At 40.8% G+C, this 19,434-nt stretch overlaps 1 protein-coding gene across 5 annotated transcripts in view; it reads left to right on the top strand.

Moving 5' to 3' along the window:
• dgkza (diacylglycerol kinase, zeta a) overlaps positions 1-19,434 on the top strand; it is a 480,046-nt gene that overhangs the window by 237,787 nt on the left and 222,825 nt on the right. For all 5 annotated transcript variants that reach the window (XM_072272235.1, XM_072272236.1, XM_072272233.1 and 2 more), the window contains 10 exons: positions 2,174-2,269; positions 4,657-4,734; positions 5,520-5,576; positions 7,290-7,358; positions 8,529-8,600; positions 9,001-9,117; positions 9,215-9,286; positions 10,414-10,509; positions 12,004-12,086; positions 13,576-13,636. In XM_072272235.1, the coding sequence (XP_072128336.1) occupies positions 2,174-2,269; positions 4,657-4,734; positions 5,520-5,576; positions 7,290-7,358; positions 8,529-8,600; positions 9,001-9,117; positions 9,215-9,286; positions 10,414-10,509; positions 12,004-12,086; positions 13,576-13,636 (801 nt within the window). The remainder of the gene's footprint in view (positions 1-2,173; positions 2,270-4,656; positions 4,735-5,519; positions 5,577-7,289; positions 7,359-8,528; positions 8,601-9,000; positions 9,118-9,214; positions 9,287-10,413; positions 10,510-12,003; positions 12,087-13,575; positions 13,637-19,434) is intronic.

The raw sequence follows: 19,434 nt of genomic DNA on the forward strand, positions 1-19,434 counted from the left end.
AGAATAAATTAGTGCTTTATTTCTATTCTGACATGTTCTAGCACCTATCCAACAAACTTCGCTAATTCCCATGATGTTAATCTTTAGTCTTTCCATTTCATTTATCACATTGTCCAATCTTCCTGCTTGATATGGGGTTCTTACATTCCAAGTGGCAATAATTTTCTTTTGTGTTACTTGAATTTTATGAGCAGTAGCTTGATGACAGTCGGGGATCCCCTGCTAGCCAGAATCAACACTACCGAGCAAAGCATCTAAAGAATTGTCTTGAAGATTCTCTTGATGCTGTTGTTGTGTGATACATTTTGTGAGTTTGACCATGGTTTTCTTAGCAACTAGATTCTAGGAAATTATGAACATTTGGGAAGAGAAATGGCGTTTTTTTTTTTAGTTCGCCCAACGGAAGGCAATAGCAAACCACTTGGATTTTAGGAGTTTTTTTAACATAGTAGTTGATACCTGGAACTTGTTGCTCAAGGCACTGATGAAATTACAGTAAGTGCAATTAATTTTAAGAGTCAGTTGGAGCAGATGAGCCAGTTGGGACCAGGCCAGAGAATTGGAATCTATCAAAATGGCAGAGGGCAGGAGAGGTGTCTCGGATGTAAGTGGGACGGCACTGAACAAGGGCAGAGTGGATGGTGTCCAGGTGATATGAGCAAACAAAAACATTGGACCTGCTTAGTCATAGATCTAGGGTAAGAAATAGAAGCATGCAGTGCTGGGCTGTGGTACTGTAAGGTTGGGGTTGTGGAGAGGAGACCTCCTGACGTGATGAGATCTGTGATGGTTCTGGAGATAGTTGCCTGGTGTTTGTTACTGTGATCATAGTCCAGAGAAGGGTATAAGGACTCTGGCACTTGTAAGGTGGAGGTCAACTCCTAGACCTCAAGGCCACTGCCTTTGTCTGATTGAGGTTGGGGATGCTCTGGAGGTGAGCGGACCACTGCTGGTTAAGGAGCAAGATTGGGTGAGGGGAATGGAGAAGTCAAGGTAACTTGCACGCATGTTGTCTATAGATGGTGCCCAGGAGATGTAGACCCTGTGAGAAATGCAAACTATTCAAAGAGTGTGGAATTGTATACTTGCTTCAACTGCTAGATGAATTCAGACAGTCAAGCAGCCTCTGAGGAGCCAAAGAGACTGTTGATTTTTGAGGTTGAGACCCTTCTTGGCCCACTGAGTTCTTCCTGCAGTTTATTTTTTGCTAATGAAAGGGAAGCCTAGGTATTCTTGGATTATAACTGTGAAAGATTTAGCTCCCAGTGATGGAGGGACTTTCTTGCTTTTGTTGTTGATAGCGAAAAGTCCAGACTCTATTCTTCTCCCTAAGCATGGAGACCTTGGAATGGGCTTTCCGTTCCTCCTGGCTCAATCCAATACTGGTAACTTTCAGAAGAAAGAGAAATGATTTAGATTAAATAGTTCACATCTAAAGACGATGTAGGAAGAGCATGTATCTGTTAATTTGTCTTGGAAGTGGTCAGGCATGTTGAGAGTGTGGTGAGTTAACCGAGTGGGCTCCTTGTTTGTATACATAGAAGTATAGGAATCAAAGACATTGTGGTTATATTTATGTAAAAGACATAGATCACGACTGGATTATTGAAGGTTATGAAGATTAGAGTGTGTATAAAAAGATTTCTAGAATAGGTCCTAAGGTGGGGAACTTTAGCTATAAGGTTGTACTGGAGAAGCTTGAATAGTTCTGTGAGTAAAGAGATTTAATGAAGAAAGATACACAATTCTCATGATAGAGGTAGGGTACATCGAGAGGTGCTGTTCCTATTAGCGGAAGGTTCAACATTCAGGAGCATATTTAAAGTCGAGGGCCAAGGACAAGGGATAAAGTGCAGGAAACATTTTTCTTGCAGAGAGTAATTATTACCTGAATTTTGTTGTCCTGAGGAGTAATAGAAACAGAATCAATCAGTGCAGTCAAAAAGGCATTACATAAAGATGGAGGAGAATGACCTGTGGTGTTAAAGAGGAAAACTGGAAGCTGGATCAGACTGGATGCCGAACAGAGAACCAACGTGAAAGTCATGGAGCAAATCGACTCATTCTGTATCTTGCAAATTTTATGATTGGACTTCACAAAATTCACAGATGTTTTTGGTAATTCCCTTTCTTGGTCTTTGGCTAATAGATATGCTGTCACATTATGTTTTAGGAAAATGCACTGTATGGTGAACACGTTTGGTTTGAGACCAATGTATCCGGAGACTTCTGTTACGCTGGGGAACAAAACTGTGTTGCAAAATTGCTGGTGAGTATTACTGGTTGTTTAGTCTTGGTTTATAGGTGAAGATCAGTGTGCATGCAATAACTAGAAACTCTCCATCTGATTATAGTAAAGCACCAAGAGTGTTTGATCATTATCAATAAATTTAAACTGGAATTAATTTCAGATGGCAATTTTTAGTCTGTGGAGATGCAGGCTATTTTCATATTGGTGAACACTGCCCTCTGGTGACCAATGCATGTATCTTTATTGTTTGAGACTAAAAGATTAATGTGGTGAAAGTGATATTATACAGATATCCTGGCAAAATAAATTTTGCCCTTTTTTCTTTTCAAAGTGAGATGTGATTAGATTAGATTATTAGATTATGAGGACATGCTGTCCTCTTTTATTGTCATTTAGTAATGCATGCATTAAGAAATGATACAATGTTTTTCCAGAATGATATCACAGAAAACACATGACAAACCAAGACTGAAAAACTGACAAAAACCACATAATTATAACATATAGTTACAACAGTGCAAAGCAATACCGTAATTTGATAAGAACAGACCATGGGCATGGTAAAGTCTCAAAGTCTCTCGAAAGTCCCATCATCTCACGCAGACAGTAAACCTCCAGTGCCGCAAACTTCCCGATGCAGCATCCCGGAAGCATCCGTCCACAGTCCGATCCGAGTCCGTCCGAAAACTCTGAGCCTTCGACCAGCTCTCTGGAACCGAACACCGAGCACCATCTTTGCTGAGCGCTTCGACCCCGGCCCCGGTAACAGGCAATAGGATTTGGGGCCTTCCCTCTGGAGGTTCTCAATTGCACAGTAGCAGCGGCAGTGAAGCAGGCATTTCAGAAGTTTCTCCAGATGTTCCTCCGTGCTTCACGTCTGTCTCTATCAAATCAGGATTGTGCATGGCATCCTACTTCACAGATACGATATCATTCGGAACGACCGCGTGCGCTGCGTCACGTCGCCATCTTCTCCTCCCTCCTACTTTAGAAAGTAAAACCAGGAGATATTGATAAACAAGCTCTACTAGCCTTATGTGACTACTAGAATATAGGTTCTGTTTAATACCAAACAGTAAAAGAAAGTTTAGTATGTCTTTATATGGCTACAAAACAGATAGAGATGTTTTTGGTCCTGGTAAGGTACTGAAGATGCAGTTGAATATTGGGCTCTCAGCCAAGGTGTAATGCTTATCTGCTATAAGTATTTTTCAAAAGTAATAGTCACCCTGGAAGAAAGATTTTAGTGAACAAACAGTTCTCAGGCACAATTCCCCTTTTTTGAAAGTGTAAATGCTGAATTTTGAGCTACATTATGTGCACAATTGTGATCCGTTAGTGGGCTGTTACAAATAAAAATGAGTTATTTTGTAATTTTGGTGTAGAAGCTGTTGGATCTAGTGATTTCGGTTCCGCAGATTGTTTTAGGAGTCTATGAATGAGTTGTTTCACAATCATTTATTGAAAGTTTAAAACAACGAAACGGGCACGGTGCACGTAGTCTACTAGTAGGGGATGAGCAGAAACTAAAGAGCAACAGAACTAAGATGAATTTTGCAGAAACAGACGCCTTTATGCCAAGATGAGACAAATTCATAGGATAAGCAAGGGCCTATTTAAAGACACACAGGTATAGAATGTTTAACGCTTGGACAAAAAAAATGAAAGATGATGAACAGTTACCATTTTACCACCAGTAGGTGGAGTCTAACACCATATATTGTAGAAGAATACAGGTTAAAAATACAAGTAACACATGAAGTGCTGGGGAACAAGCTCCGGTATTGTTATAGGATCCTGCCGAAGAGTCTTGGCCCGAAACATCTGCTGTACTCTTTTCCACAGATGCTGCCTGGCCTGCGGATTTCCTCCAGCATTTTGTGTGTGTTGCTTGGATTTCCAGCATCTGCAGATTTTCTCCTGTATGGTATTGAAATTATAAATTCAGTCTGCTAAAAACTCACTAATTCAATTTATAATCTTACAGAAAGCATAAAGAAGAACCGATTCCAACAAAGCAGAAGTTTTGTGTTGATGAAGGCACACAGAACATTTCATTGCAATAACTGCTCACAGATTAATTCATTGAAAGGTGGAGAGGTTTAGGTCCCTGATCTTTCAATGCTGTTTGGCAATGTTGGCATTATTAAATGAAAGGAGGAAAAATGACTTCCCCCAAAGATAAGAAATATTGTGTTTATTGTCAGCTCATATTACCACCCTAATGAACTCCCTACTACTCAGTAGTAGTAAGTGAAAACTGAGAAGAATGATCATTTCTTAGTTCCTGGAACCTGCATAGGCAAAATGCAGCTAAGTAATTTAGAAAGAGGAGGGTATGAAGCTGAAAAGCTTGCATCTATTCAGGACTTTGCAGTTAATCATTTTTTTACTTCACTTTGCAGCAGAGATCGGTGTCACGGAAGAAATGTGCTGCTTGCAAGATCGTGGTTCACACAGTCTGCATTGAACATATAGAGAAAGCAAGTATCTTGGACCTCTTTTATCCGTAGGGTTAGATGGCATTTGTTATCATACCACAATGGACATGCAAATATAAATGTTCTGCATATGATCTATTTTTTTAATAGAGAAGATGTAACTAGAGTACTTTTCCCAAATTTAATTGCTTTGGAGAGGATTGCAGTTGACACCTGCCTGATCATTCCAAAGATCCTTCCCTTCTTATTCAGTGCCCCCTCATGTTATGGGGATTGGCCAACTTCATCTTCTTCCCTTTGGCCAACTTCATCTCTTTCCCTGACTCTCTTTCTAAGAGGATCTGGCCTTTTTCTGTTTCTTTCCCTTTCAATAAAATTCTAATGAATCAAAGGCCTTTCTATTCACTTTTCACACAGTTCTCAGTTAAAAGAAATATATTTTGGCTATTCCTTTTAAGTTATTATTTAACACTAATCTGGAAGCCATGTTTCAACTGCAGGAAAATGATGTTTCCACTTCACACAAAGAGTCTTGACCGAAAACATTGACTGCCCATTTCCCTCCATAGATGCTGCTTGACCTGCTGAGTTTCTCTATGATCTCTGTTTGTTATCCCGAATTCTTCTTTATATACTATTTCCAAATATTATTCCATCCATTATTTAGATTCTACTAATTTTAATTTCACCTCAGTGCAGTTATTTGAAATTTATTGGAATGTTTTTTTTTAATGGATTACTAATCTCTTGTCTTCCTGGCTTTGGCTGTTTACTCTTGTTTTTTTTAAAAAAAAGACCAGTGCTATTTTGTGTTTTTAAATCCACAGATAAATTTTAGATGTAAACCAACATTCCGGGAGTCTGGATCACGTAATGTTCGAGAGGTAAATAAATTAATATAACGGGATGAAAGGTGGTTGTCGTGTGATACGGTGCACACTCTGCTAGAATTAGCCACAAGTCTTGCTAACAGCATCTTCACATCTAGGGGGTTTATAGTATACAAGGAATGGCTAAGGTTCTAGGTCATCGATTGATATTTCTGATTATCTTTTTAGATTAGCTGCTAGAAATCTATAACTATTTTGAACAATACCTAAGCTACATCTCAGTGCATTTTTAAAATAGGCACCTGGAGAAAATTACAAAATAAAATGACTTATTTGATTCCATTGGAAAACTGGCATCAATAGTCAAAAGTGCTGGTAGTTGCATCATCAATGCTGTCTTTTTGGAAACAGTAAGACTGGTTTGTACTCATCCTCATGATGAACAACAAATATCTGCCATCCCCAGTGATGTGAAGGAACTAGATGACTGCACAAGTGTTTTTTCTCATTCAATCTTGCGACCTGTAGCAAGACCACAATTTTGAACTGCTGCTGAGGAGGTGGTGGTGAATACACTCCCGTGAAGCTCCTGGGTTAAGAATTTCGGAATTTTGGCCCAGCGATATTGAAGAAAAGTGCCTGATATGTTGCTGGGATGTAGGCAGTTGGACGAGGGATAGGGTGGTGCTGTGGGTGAGGAGGCAGGTGGAAGGTAATGATGAGGAAATATAGAGAGGATGTTCATTGTGTTTGCCAACTACCCTGTGTCAAGAATTGTATAAGTTTTATTGTCCATTAGGTTTAGAACTAAAACAAACTTCCCTAATCAGCTTGTTTGCTTTCTGCTTTCTCATAATGTGAAAGGCAGTGTTTATTTATTGGTCTTCCTGTTTGAAAATAATTAACATTACATATATTAATAAATTATTAATAAAGGATAGGCATACAGTAGGTGCATGCTTATCTTGCACACTTAAATCGACACTAGACCCTGTCCTTTTGGAAGCATTGGGCCTCTTTACTCATGATCCATATACAAGTCTGATGAGGAAGTTACATTAGATACTTTCTACCTGTGGAAATTGTCTTGATGGATAGATCCAATTTTATGTTGATGCTTTATCTGTAGGCATGGACAAAGACTCTAGCTGAGAAATTATTCTTATTGGTGTTAAGACAGCATTTAACACTATCAACCACAAGACCTTCTATTAAAATATTCACACAACAGTCTCAGGCACAGCTGTTAGTAAAACCTGGTTATTCTGGGAGTAAATAAGAAATATTCACAAGACTAACGAGGATAGAAATCTCATTGCAGTTAAATTTCATACATTGTTCTAGTGATGTCATTTGAGAGAGTTATAAACCTAAAAATGTGTTAATGTGAATAAATTCTTCTGAAAATCAGTGAGCAAATTTTGTAACAGGCATTAGGGAAACCAGAAGATTTTTTAAATATAAATAATTAAATGTAATTTACACTCTATCTCCAAATATGAGCCCCATCTCTAAAATGCTTCAGTTTTGTTCTGACGGATTGAATGTTTGGAACTACAAAAACTAGACTGGTATAACACAATTTAAATGACACCAGCATACTTTAGAAGTGAGAGGTTCGGTTTGAGCTGATTGTATTCCTTGGGAGCTTGTTCAATGTGAAGCACAAGGTCCAGACCGTGAATGAAGCTATAAGGTTATCACTGAGGTACTTGGTGAGATGCAACATTGACCTATTGTTCTTTTGTTTCGCTTTTGCCTTTGCAGCCCACGTTTGTCCGGCATCATTGGGTTCATCGGAGGCGGCAGGAAGGGAAGTGCAAGCAGTGTGGCAAGGTGCGAGGGGTCTTGAGTGGTGTGGAATGAAATCACGTTGTGGTGATGAGATAAGGGGAAGGCAATGTGAATTCTCAACTTCATCATCTACGTGTTAAAATTCTAACTGCTCATGTGCTTCTTCTCTGGGATACACGTTTCCAAAGGCCTGAGTGAGAATCATCGCTTGATTATTGTCCAGCTTGTCCAGAAGTTGTGGGAGATGAGAAGTATTAGCTAAAATTGAAGGTGGTATCTGAAACCACATCCATTGAGGCAGTCATAAAGCTGGCTTCACAGGAGGAGGGTGTCAATTTTGCTTTGGGAACTGAAGGGGAGGCAGTGATGTTGATGTGAGATCCAGAGATGTACCTTTTAAATTAGTGTTGATACAAGCACTTCAATGCCTGCTGAGGCTTGGATGCCTGCTTCTGCTAGATATTTTGTTCTGTCTATGAGCACACCGTCCTGGATTAATACCCCACCTAGCAGTTAATACATTTGTTTATTACCATCCATCACAGCATCTGTAGTCTAATTGTAAATCTAACAGGATCTTCGAATCCTGTAATTTATTGGAACCTCCAAGCAGCATCCTCTTAAAAGTTTCCCTCGAAGGCAAAAGTATGCTTGAGAACAATCGTTTGCAAACTGGAAGAGGAACTTCTGGTCTGAAGTATTTTTCCAATCCATCAGTAAAATCTTTGTTTAAAACAACAAGAGACATTAAATACATCTGTGAGTGGCTTTAAATACTGTGCGGTTTAAGCTTGCTGGATAGCACTGTACCATTGGCTTCCTTCCTTCCTTCTGTCTATCCGTCTGTCCATACACCTTTCCTTCCCTTCGAGCTACGCCGCCCAGCAATCCCCCGATTTAATCCTGGCCTACTCCTAACCAATTAATCTACCATTTAGAATGTGGGAGGAAACCGGAGTACCTGGAGAAAACCCACAGGGAGAATGTACAAACTCCTTACAGGCAGCAGTGGGAATTGAACCCGTGTCGGCTGTACTGTTAAGCATCGTGCTGACCAATATGCTACTGAGCTGCCCCTTGTACAGTGAGTTTTCTCTTAGTTAATAGGTTGTGCTTGCTGTGCTGTTGAGCCATTGCCCTAGGGGCATGTTGAACTGACTTTGTCAGCTTTGTGAATCATCTGCTGATTTGGTACCCTTCCTTCCTTTGCAGGGTTTCCAGCAGAAGTTTACATTTCACAGTAAGGAGATTGTAGCAATCAGCTGTTCCTGGTGTAAACAAGCAGTAAGTCTTAAATTTCTATTGGGGCAAACCTTTTGCAGCCCAGTATTACTAGCCACCAGGCCGCGGACCATGCTGTTACTTCCAGGGTGAATCTGTGCATAGGGTGTCAGCACATTGGTTGGGGTACACTGCTGTGTCATTGGCTGGGTGCATTGACAGAATACCTTTGACAGGTCAGGAAGTCCTTTCTCTAGGTTACTGGCCATCAGTGGTATCCCTGTTGTTTATCAAATAAGTGTAATTTGATGTACACAAAGATACAAAATCAATCAGAATTAGGTTGATTACTAACATGTCAGTACAGTGCAATATGGTGTCCAAAAGCACAACAAATGATGAAAAGATGGAGGGGGAGGGATAAAATGAGTACTCAAAGTGTCTGGTGTCATCTTTCCTGCAGTATCACAACAAGGTGACCTGCTTCATGCTACAGCAGATTGAGGAGCCCTGTACACTGGGTGCCCACGCTGCAGTCATTATTCCACCAACATGGATCATTCGGGTCAGGCGGGCTCAGGTGAGGTGGGCTGCTTGAAGGGTCTCAGTTTTCCCAGCTTGACCTCTGATTGGCACAAACTTAAAGTTATCGCCCTTTCTTCTCCTCCAACCCCCAGAATTCACTGAAATCAAGTAAAAAGAAAAAGCGAACCTCTTTTAAAAGGAAGTCCAGTAAGAAAGGAGCTGAGGTAAGCATCAAAACGTTTTGTTTTGAATTTTTGCTCAGTGCTTCACTGCAATGGGAATTTGAATTTGATGATGGAATGGGAATATTTGAGTTATCAATAGGACAGGGGAAAGCAGATTTTTTTTATTGTTTAAGTTTGTTCTTAGTGTGTGACTGACAAATAGTAGCAATCTTGGGTCCCTTGGAACAGCGGTGATAGGTTTGAGCTGTTGTGAAACATGTTTCAGAGGAGCTCCCCTGTTGCAGATTCCAGTGCTTCATCTACTGCTCTGGGGAATAATGGATGAAAGACCTTTCATAAGCAAAATCAAAATGACATGGGGGGATGGCTGGACAAAGAGAACAAGACATTTCATCCTGGTCCCAACTGTGTTTATTGCCTCTTCGTAATTGGTGACTAGATTAAAATCTTTAAAATAGCTCCAAATTCAGCCCTATCTACCCTTGGCCGCTCTTGTCCTTGAAACTTCAGATTAAACCAAGACTGTTTTCTCTTGCAGGATTGTATTGCACTGCCTTTGAGAAGAGTAGGCTGTTTCTCTACGCACTCTTACCTAGTTTTGGTCTCTAAGTGGACATGACTGAAACAATTAATCTGCTATATGTTGTATTTGAGCTGTTGTGCCTCCTATTGTCCAACCAGTGTAACTGTATTTCAAAGAGAAATAATTGTTTGAGAATGTCTGATTCATGCTGTGGACTGACTATTTTGCAGAAGTCATCTGAGAGGCTGTATCATATTTGATTGTTCTTTCATAAACAATTCTGCATTGTTTTTCTCTTTTCATCAAGATGTTAAACACTCCTCAGTCCTGCCTTCAGTAATTTTCCTCCCACAATTTGTTCCTATTAAGTTCCCACTTCCTCATTTCAAGTGTGGAGCGAAATTCTTTTATTAAAATGTAACTTACTGATGTCTTTCATTGCCCCTGTGGAACATCTATGTTAACAAGCAGGGGCCTGCAGCAAGCTGCGGCTTGTATATGCTTCAAAATCTTCATTAATGCAGCTTGTCAGCTAAACGTATTTTTAAATTCTTGGTAGTATTGGAACAGATCATTTAGAATGATAATTACTGTTGGAGCATTACTTTGCTCTTTAACTAACCATTTTCTCCTTTGGAAATAGGAAGGAAGATGGAGGCCTTTTATCATAAAACCCATCCCCTCTTCACTGATGAAGCCGTTATTGGTGTTCGTTAATCCAAAGAGTGGGGGAAATCAGGTGCCTGCTTCCTCTGTCTATCGGAGCAGTTTGTACATAATTTGCCACAGAAGCAAAGGAAGAAATCTTAGAGGATATTCTCAGATAAGAATGTGCTGTAAAACTTTTTAGCAATGTCCGTTGGAGTCATTGGGGACGTTGCTTGATTACTTCTATGTTTACCTTTTTTTTTCTATTTGCCTTTATTTCTAATCTCATGCAAATATTATTCGGGGACAGAAGATGCTGCATCAAAACCTGTAGCTGATGGAAAAGAGTAACACACAGCAAAATGCCGGAGGGACTCAGCAGATCACACTGCATTATGAAGGAAAATAAACAGTCGACATTTCAAGCTGACACTCTTCATCAGGACTGAGAAGGGTCTCGACCCAAAATGCCAATTATTGATTTCCCTCCATAGACGCAGCCTGACCTGCTGAGTTTCTTCCAGCATTTTGGTATGTGTTGCTCTGGATTTCCAACATTTCCAGATTCTCTTATGTTGACAATGGGAAAGAGAAGCTTGCAGAACTGTCAAAGTGTCACTGTTCTTCTACAATTGGTCTTCGTGCCCATAAAATCAGGAAGGACAGGAAAAAGAAATTCTGCCTGAATTCTTAAAATCACACAGAACCTGCATGTGAATGATGCTTCTGGCCGCTGACTGCCTTGACAGTAATCAGCTCCAAGTTCTCAGGGCAGACTGGTCAGGTTTGCAGTAAGTTGTTATTGACTCAGAACCCCACATGAGACAGCACCTTAGGGTGAAAGGGAAAGAGATTACTCCTTGCAAACAATTGAACATCAGAGTATATGTAATAATCTGTACCAATAATCTCCAACCACTACTTTAGGTTCCTTCCCAATTTCATGGAGTCTTAATCAGACAACTCAAATCGAATTTCTTTAGACAAAGAGTGATGAATTTGTGGAATTCATTGCTACTGGTGGCTGTGGAGGTAAAGTCATTGGGTATATTTAAGGCAGAGGTTGATAGATTTTTGATTAGTTATGGCCTGAAGAGATACAGGGAGAAGGCAGGAGAGGGATAATGTAACATGGTGGAGCAGATGTGATGGGCCAAAGTGCCTAATTCTGTTCCTGTATCTATGGTCTTATGGAAAATAGACTAAATGCCACCAAGGGAAACATAGTTAGTTGTATAGTATAGTTTAATTTCAAGATTTTGTTGTCACAAGAAGTACCTTACCATTCTCTATATGGCCACACAACTGAGTTGTCTATATGGCCACTCCTGGATTTCAGTAAATTTGTTGGACTCCCAGTTCCTTGTTCTACCTGATGCAACACTGTCCCCTAATGCACTGTATTTCAGTAACTGCATGTCTCATTTATGGCGTTTGGCATTGGCCTGTCACAAAGCAGATCTTAACAGGTTCAAGTTAGCAAAGCAAGTCAGTTTATTAGGATACTAGAGTTTTAATGGGCACAATATAAACATGGAGACAGTGTTCACTAACAATTTATTTGATTTATTCCATTCATTTGTAGGGAGCGAAGATTATCCAATCATTCATGTGGTATCTGAATCCAAGACAAGTGTTTGATATGTGTCAGGGAAGTCCAAAGGACGCGTAAGTACAGGGAAAAGCATTCAAGTTTCATGCTCTTGAATGAGAGCAAGTTGGGAGTATTTTTGGTTGAGGGCAGAAAGGAAGACATTGTTTTGCTAACCAGAAAAGTATGAACACCAATAGGGATTGTCATAAAAACAGCCACTTGACTTGGGCAGAGATATTATTTTAAATAGGGAAAAGCCCCACTACAGTCAGTTTCTTGAGAAAGAGTTTTCTTCAGTCTTCCTAAGGGATCCTTCCCTTAATATTGGGTAGCAATAATTTGTTATATGGCGCATTGAGCGCTATTGACAGAGGCAGAAATGTACAGTCACTCTCCCTCCAAAGCCCTATCTCTATTCTCTGTTAGAAATTGAGATAGTTTCTCCTCAGAATTGTCATATCTGCACAAGTGCAAACTGTTTAGATGGGGAGACAGAGGAGAATATTAGTCCGTGTGCATTGACCAGGTGACTCCCTTGTGCTTGGTTAACTTTTGTCTGTAAGTATTAGTACATTGCGAGATGGTCACCTAAAAATTCCAGCAATATTATCAGATGAGTGTGAATGATCCTCCACACTGATGTGATTGCTGAAACTAATAGAAGTCTGCCTTTAGTTCATCTTTGATTTAAAAAAAATAGGCGATACTTGCTGTCTCAACCCAGTCCTTCTGGGAACCAGGTTTACCTGAATCTGACAAAGACTAAAGCATGTGTAGGCGAGAGTAGTTGGGTTAGTCGGCACACACCAGTTTGTGGGGAGGTGTGCTTCTTAACAGTCAGAATGAACTCAAATTCGATGCAGATTTTCACTGAACTGACAGATCCTTTCAGAGTGATTGTTAATGATGGTTATTTTGGGTCACTGAAGCATTAAAGCAATGTGGTAATGGATGGTATTCTGCACATAGGGTAAGCTATGTTGTTGGAAAGGAGGATGACTTTTTAAGTGACCCCTCTTCTATTTGGGAATGCTTGCTGCAAACAGAAATTAGTTAACCAAGACAAAGATTCAGATAACTTGAACAGAGATTGCTGAGTCTGCATTGTTATTCAATAACTATTCTTTACCTTAAATAATTTATCAGATTATCGATGGCATCCTTGGATGTGTTTTAAAAGCTTTATCCTGAGAAGTTTTAAATAAAGTATGGTCCATTGTGCAATAAGTTCTATAAAATATGCATAAAATTACAATATATATCCAGTCTCAATTGTATAAAGAAAAGTTATCAGATTTGTAATGTTTGAAATGACTAGGTAAGACTGAAATGAAAGTAACTGACTCATTCATGAGTAGAGTTGAGGAATTTTCTGATGGTGTTTAACCGAGCTCCTTTAGATGGCACTCTAGTCGCAATTTCTAGAGGATTGTTGAGAGAGATTTCCCACTGTTTCCAGCTTCCAAACCCTAGAGATGAATCTGTGATCACAACTCTGAGGACTAATGAGTTACTGCTTCCTTCAAAGTCTGTGTTTTTATTATTTTGCTTTGTTCTTTGCAGGTTGGAATTATACCGAAAGGTTCAGAATTTACGAATTTTGGCCTGTGGAGGTGATGGGACTGTAAGTGTTTATACTCAAGATGCTCTCTTACTTTCTTTATTTTGTGAATTAGTCAATTAAAATTTAAAATGGCATTATTCCTGTGATTCAGTTCACAGTATTTCCATTTGGTGTTGATTCCAGGATCATTAAGTGATTGTTGTGGAATTGCCAATGCACTTATATTTTGTGTTTCCTCTGGTTAAACTTCAGGAAAATTGTTGTCATCGTTATAATTTCCACCAGGTAATCCATTCCCCATGCATCAACTCCAACATCTCTTTTTCTTTCTCGCTCTCTCTCGCTCTCTTTCGGCACTCTCTTGCTCTCTCTTGGTGTTCCAAACATTACTAAGCTAATCTTCTGGGCACATATCCTCCATTCTAGTCACTGCCCCTTTCCACCTCCATGACACTGGCCAGCACTTCTTTCTCATTATGTAACCACCCATTCCTTTCTCTTTCTCCACCAATCATCTTCTCCCTCCTCACTCTGCTCTCCCATGATGATTACTACAGTGTAGGCATCAGAATTTGACAATTCCTTGCTGAAGCTACCTAACTCTGCCATCTGTGGTGTTTCTCCAACCTTCCATAACTCCATCCCTACACTGAGCTCCTCATGCAGACCGAACATCTGAAACAGGAATGGGGAACAGTCAGGAGGAGCGGGGAGTGACTTACTGAAAGTTCAAGAAATCGATGTTCATGCCATCAGGTCAGAGGCTACCCAGATGGAATATAAGGTATTATTCCTCCAACCTGAGTGTGGCCTTATCGTGGCAGTAGAGGAGGCCGTGGACTGACATGTCAGAACGGGAAGCAAAATTGAATTGAAATGAACATTGATTTCTTGAATTTCTCTCCTTCACCATTCCCTATTCCTGTTTCCCTCTCTGTCCTTCACCATTCCCCATTCCTGTTTCCCTCTCTCTCCCCTTATCTCCTTGCCTGCCCATCACCTCCCTCTGGTGCTCCTCCTCCTTCTCTTTCTTCCATCGTTTTCTATCCTCTCCGATCAGATCCCCCCTTCTCCAGCCCTATACCTCTTTCACCAGTCAACTTCCCAGCTCTTCATTCACCCCTCTTTCTCCCCCTTCCCGCCCCCCCCACCTTGTACTTCCTTCCGCCCACACCACCCCCACCCGGCCTTCTTACTCTGACTTCTCTTTCTTTCCAGTCCTGATGAAGAGTTACGGCCCAAAACATCAACTGTTTACTCTTTTCTGTAGATGCTGCCTGGCCTGCTGAGTTCCTCCAGCATTTTGTGTGTGTTGCTTCAGGTGGGAACTGTAGGCCTGTTAGTTTAACTTCTGTTGTTGGCAAGATGCTGGTGTTAATAAACAGAGAAAATTATTAGTCATTTAGAAAAGCTGAATCTAATCAATCCTGGTCGATGTGGTATTGTGAAAGATAAATGATGTTTGACAAATTGGCTTAAATCCTTTGTGGATGTGACAGGTATATGGGACGGTGGTGTTGTAATGTATTTATATTTCCAAAAGGCAAGGTGCCACTTAAGACGCTGCTATGAGTTAATACCGCAAGATATTGGAGGGATTGTGTTCGCATGGATTGTGAACAGGCTGCCACACTGGAAAAACAACAGAGTAGGATGAAACAGCCTTTTTTAGGCTGGAAGGAGGTATCCAGTGGAGTGTTCCAGGGATCGATTCTTCATCCTCAAATGTTCTCTGTTTGTGTTAATAACCTGGATGAAGGCATGATATGTATGTTTTTAAGTTTGCTGATGGTATGAAAACAGGTGTAAGGGCATGTTGTGTAGCAACTATTGTGATTCTGCAGGAGGATATAGATTGAGTGAAAAACCTGGAAAATGGATTTAATGAGGGAAGGTGTGAACTCATGCATTTTGGTCAAAAATCAAACTGCATACTTACTGTCTAAATGGAGTAGGACTATAAATAAGAGCCAAGAGATCTACATGTTTCAGTGCCTGGATCATAAAGTGTTAGCAAGCAGGAACAATAAGTAATTAAAAAGGCAAATGACGTTTTGCCATTTATTGAAAAAGGTTTGAAGTTTAAGTATAGTTAGTATTGCGCAGGTCGTTGGTGAGACCATACCTGGAATATGATGTACAGATTTGATCTCCTTACCAAAACAGGGAAATAGTAACACTTGGCTAGATTCACAAGGCTAATTCCTGGACATAATCGGCGTGACATCTAAAGCTTTGACAAACTTCTATAGATGTGTAGTGGAGAGTGTATTGACTGGCTGCATCACAGCCTGTTATGGAAACACCAATGCCTTTGAATGGAAAATCCTACAAAAGGATTTTGAACAAAATCCTACAACACAGGTAAAACCCTCCCATCCATTGAGCACATCTACATGAAATGCTGTTGTCGGAAACTGGCATCCATCATCAGAGATCACCGCCACCCAGGTCATGCTCTCCTCTCATTGCTGCCATCAGGTAAAAGGTATAAGAGCCTCAGCTCTCACACCATCAGGTTCAAGAACAGTCATTACCCCTCAATCGTCAGGCTCCTGAATAAAAGGGGACAACTACACTCACTTGCCCCATCACTGAAATGTTCCCACAGTCAATGATCTCACTTTAAGGACTCTTTATCTCATTATCTCATGTTCTCATTATTTATTGCTACTTATTTATATTTATATTTGCACAGTTTGTTGTGTTCTGCACTCCAGTTGATCTTTCATTGATCCTGTTATAGTTACTATTCTGTAGATTTGCTGAATATAGGGGGACCAATATCCTGGCGGGGAGATTTGCGAGGTCTACTGAGGTAACTTTAAACTAGAATGGTTGGGGGGTGGGAATCAAATTAAAGAGACTAGGAGAGAGGAGTTTAGTTCACAACAGGGGGATGAGAACCAGTGCAGAGAGACAAAGGGGTGTAAAATGAGGGTAGAAGCAAAAAGTAGTAAGGTGAAAAGTAAAAGTGGCAGGCCGGCAAATCCAGGGCAAAAATCAAAAAGGGCCACTTTTCAACATAATTGTATAAGGGCTAAGAGTGTTGTAAAAGTGAGCCTGAAGGTTTTGTGTGTCAATGCAAGGAGCATTCGTAACAAGGTGGATGAATTAAACGTGCAGATTGCTATTAATGAATATGATATAGTTGGGATCACAGAGACATGGCTCCAGGGTGACCAAGGATGGGAGCTCAACATTCAGGGATATTCAATATTCAGGAGGGATAGACATGAAAGAGAAGGAGGTGGGGTAGCATTGCTGGTTAGAGAGGAGATTAACGCAATAGAAAGGAAGGACGTTAGCCGGGAGGATGTGGAATCTATATGGGTAGAGCTGCATAATACTAAGGGGCAGAAAACGCTGGTGGGAGTTGTGTACAGGCCACCTAACAGTAGTAGTGAGGTTGGGGATGGTATTAAACAGGAAATTAGAAATGTGTGCAATAAAGGAACAGCAGTTATAATGGGTGACTTCAATCTACATATAGATTGGGTGAACCAAGTTGGTAAGGGTGCTGAGGAAGAGGATTTCTTGGAATGTATGCGGGATGGTTTTTTGAACCAATTAGAGAGCAGGCTATTCTAGACTGGGTATTGAGCAATGAGGAAGGGTTAATTAGCAATCTTGTCGTGAGAGGCCCCTTGGGTAAGAGTGACCATAATATGGTGGACTACTTCATTAAGATGGAGGGTGACATTGCTAACTCAGAAACAAAGGTTCTGAACTTAAGGGTAACTTTGAGGTATGAGATGTGAATTAGCTAAGCTAGACTGGCAAATGATACTTAAAGGGTTGACAACAACAGGAATTCTGCAGATGCTGGAAATTCAAACAACACACATCAAAGTTGCTGGTGAACGCAGCAGGCCAGGCAGCATCTCTAGGAAGAGGTGCAGTCGACGTTTCAGGCCGAGACCCTTCGTCAGGACTAACTGAAGGAAGAGCTAGTAAGCTACATAATGCTCTAACTACAAGAACAGAAGTCCTGACGAAGGGTCTCGGCCTGAAACGTCGACTGCACCTCTTCCTAGAGATGCTGCCTGGCCTGCTGCATTCACCAGCAACTTTGATGTGTTTTGCTTAAAGGGTTGACGGTGGACATGCAATGGCAAGCATTTAAAGATCGCATGGATGAACTACAACAATTGTTCATCCCAGTTTGGCAAAAGAATAAACCAGGGAAGGTAGTGCACCCGTGGCTGACGAGGGAAATTAGGGATAATATCAATTCCAAAGAAGGAACATACAAATTAGCCTGAAAAAGTGGCTCACCTGAGGACTGGGAGAAATTCAGAGTCCAGCAGAGGAGGACGAAGGGCTTAATTAGGAAAAGGTAAAAAAGATTATGAGAGAAAGCTGGCAGGGAACGTAAAAACTGACTGTAAAAGCTTTTATAGATATGTGAAAAGAAAAAGATTGGTTAAGGCAAATGTAGGTCCCCTACAGACAGAAACAGGTGAATTGATTATGGGGAGCAAGGACATGGCAGACCAATTGAATAACTACTTTGGTTCTGTCTTCACTAAGGAGGACATAAATAATCTTCTGGAAATAGTAAGGGACAGAGGGTCCAGTGAGATGGAGGAACTGAGGGAAATACATGTTAGTAGGAAAGTGGTGTTAGGTAAATTGAAGGGATTAAAGGCAGATAAATCCCCAGGGCCAGATGGTCTGCATCCCAGAGTGCTTAAGGAAGTAGCCCAAGAAATAGTGGATGCATTAGTGATAATTTTTCAAAACTCGTTAGATTCTGGACTAGTTCTTGAGGATTGGAGGGTGGCTAATGTAACCCCATTTTTTAAAAAAGGAGGGAGAGAGAAACCGGGGAATTATAGACCGGTTAACCTAACATTGGTGGTGGGGAAAATGCCAGAGTCAGTTATCAAAGATGTGATAACAGCACATTTGGAAAGCGGTGAAATGATCGGACAAAGTCAGCATGGATTTGTGAAAGGAAAATCATGTCTGACGAATCTCATAGAATTTTTTGAGGATGTAACTAGTAGAATGGATAGGGGAGAACCAGTGGATGTGGTATACTTGGATTTTCAAAAGGCTTTTGACAAGGTCCCACACAGGAGATTAGTGTTCAAACTTAAAGCACACGGTATTGGGGGTAAGATATTGATGTGGATAGAGAATTGGCTGGCAGACAGGAAGCAAAGAGTGGGGATAAACGTGACCTTTTCAGAATGGCACGCAGTGACTAGTGGGGTACCGCAAGGCTCAGTGCTGGGACCCCAGTTGTTTACAATATGTATTAATGACTTAGATGAGGGAATTAAATGCAGCATTTCCAAGTTTGCAGATGACACGAAGCTGGGCAGCAGTGTTAGCTGTGAGGAGGATGTTAAGAGGATGCAGGGTGACTTGGATAAGTTAGGTGAGTGGGCAAATTCATGGCAGATGCAACTTAGTGTGGATAAATGTGAGGTTATCCACTTTGGTGGCAAAAACAGGAAAACAGATTATTATCTGAATGGTGGCTGATTAGGAAAAGGGGAGGTGCAACGAGACCTGGGTGTCATTATACACCAGTCATTGAAAGTGGGCATGCAGGTACAGCAGGCGGTGAAAAAGGTGAATGGTATGCTGGCATTCATAGCAAGAGGATTTGAGTACAGGAGCAAGGAGGTACTACTACAGTTGTACAAGGCCTTGGTGAGACCGCACCTGGAGTATTGTGTGCAGTTTTGCTCCCCTAATCTGAGGAAAGACATCCTTGCCATGGAGGGAGTACAAAGAAGGTTCACCAGATTGATTCCTGGGATGGCAGGACTTTCATATGATGAAAGACTGGATCAACTAGGCTTATACTTGTTGGAATTTAGAAGATTGAGGGGGGTCTTATT

Source organism: Mobula birostris, chromosome 11 (assembly GCF_030028105.1).
Source record: "Mobula birostris isolate sMobBir1 chromosome 11, sMobBir1.hap1, whole genome shotgun sequence".
NCBI classification, from domain to species: domain Eukaryota; kingdom Metazoa; phylum Chordata; class Chondrichthyes; order Myliobatiformes; family Myliobatidae; genus Mobula; species Mobula birostris.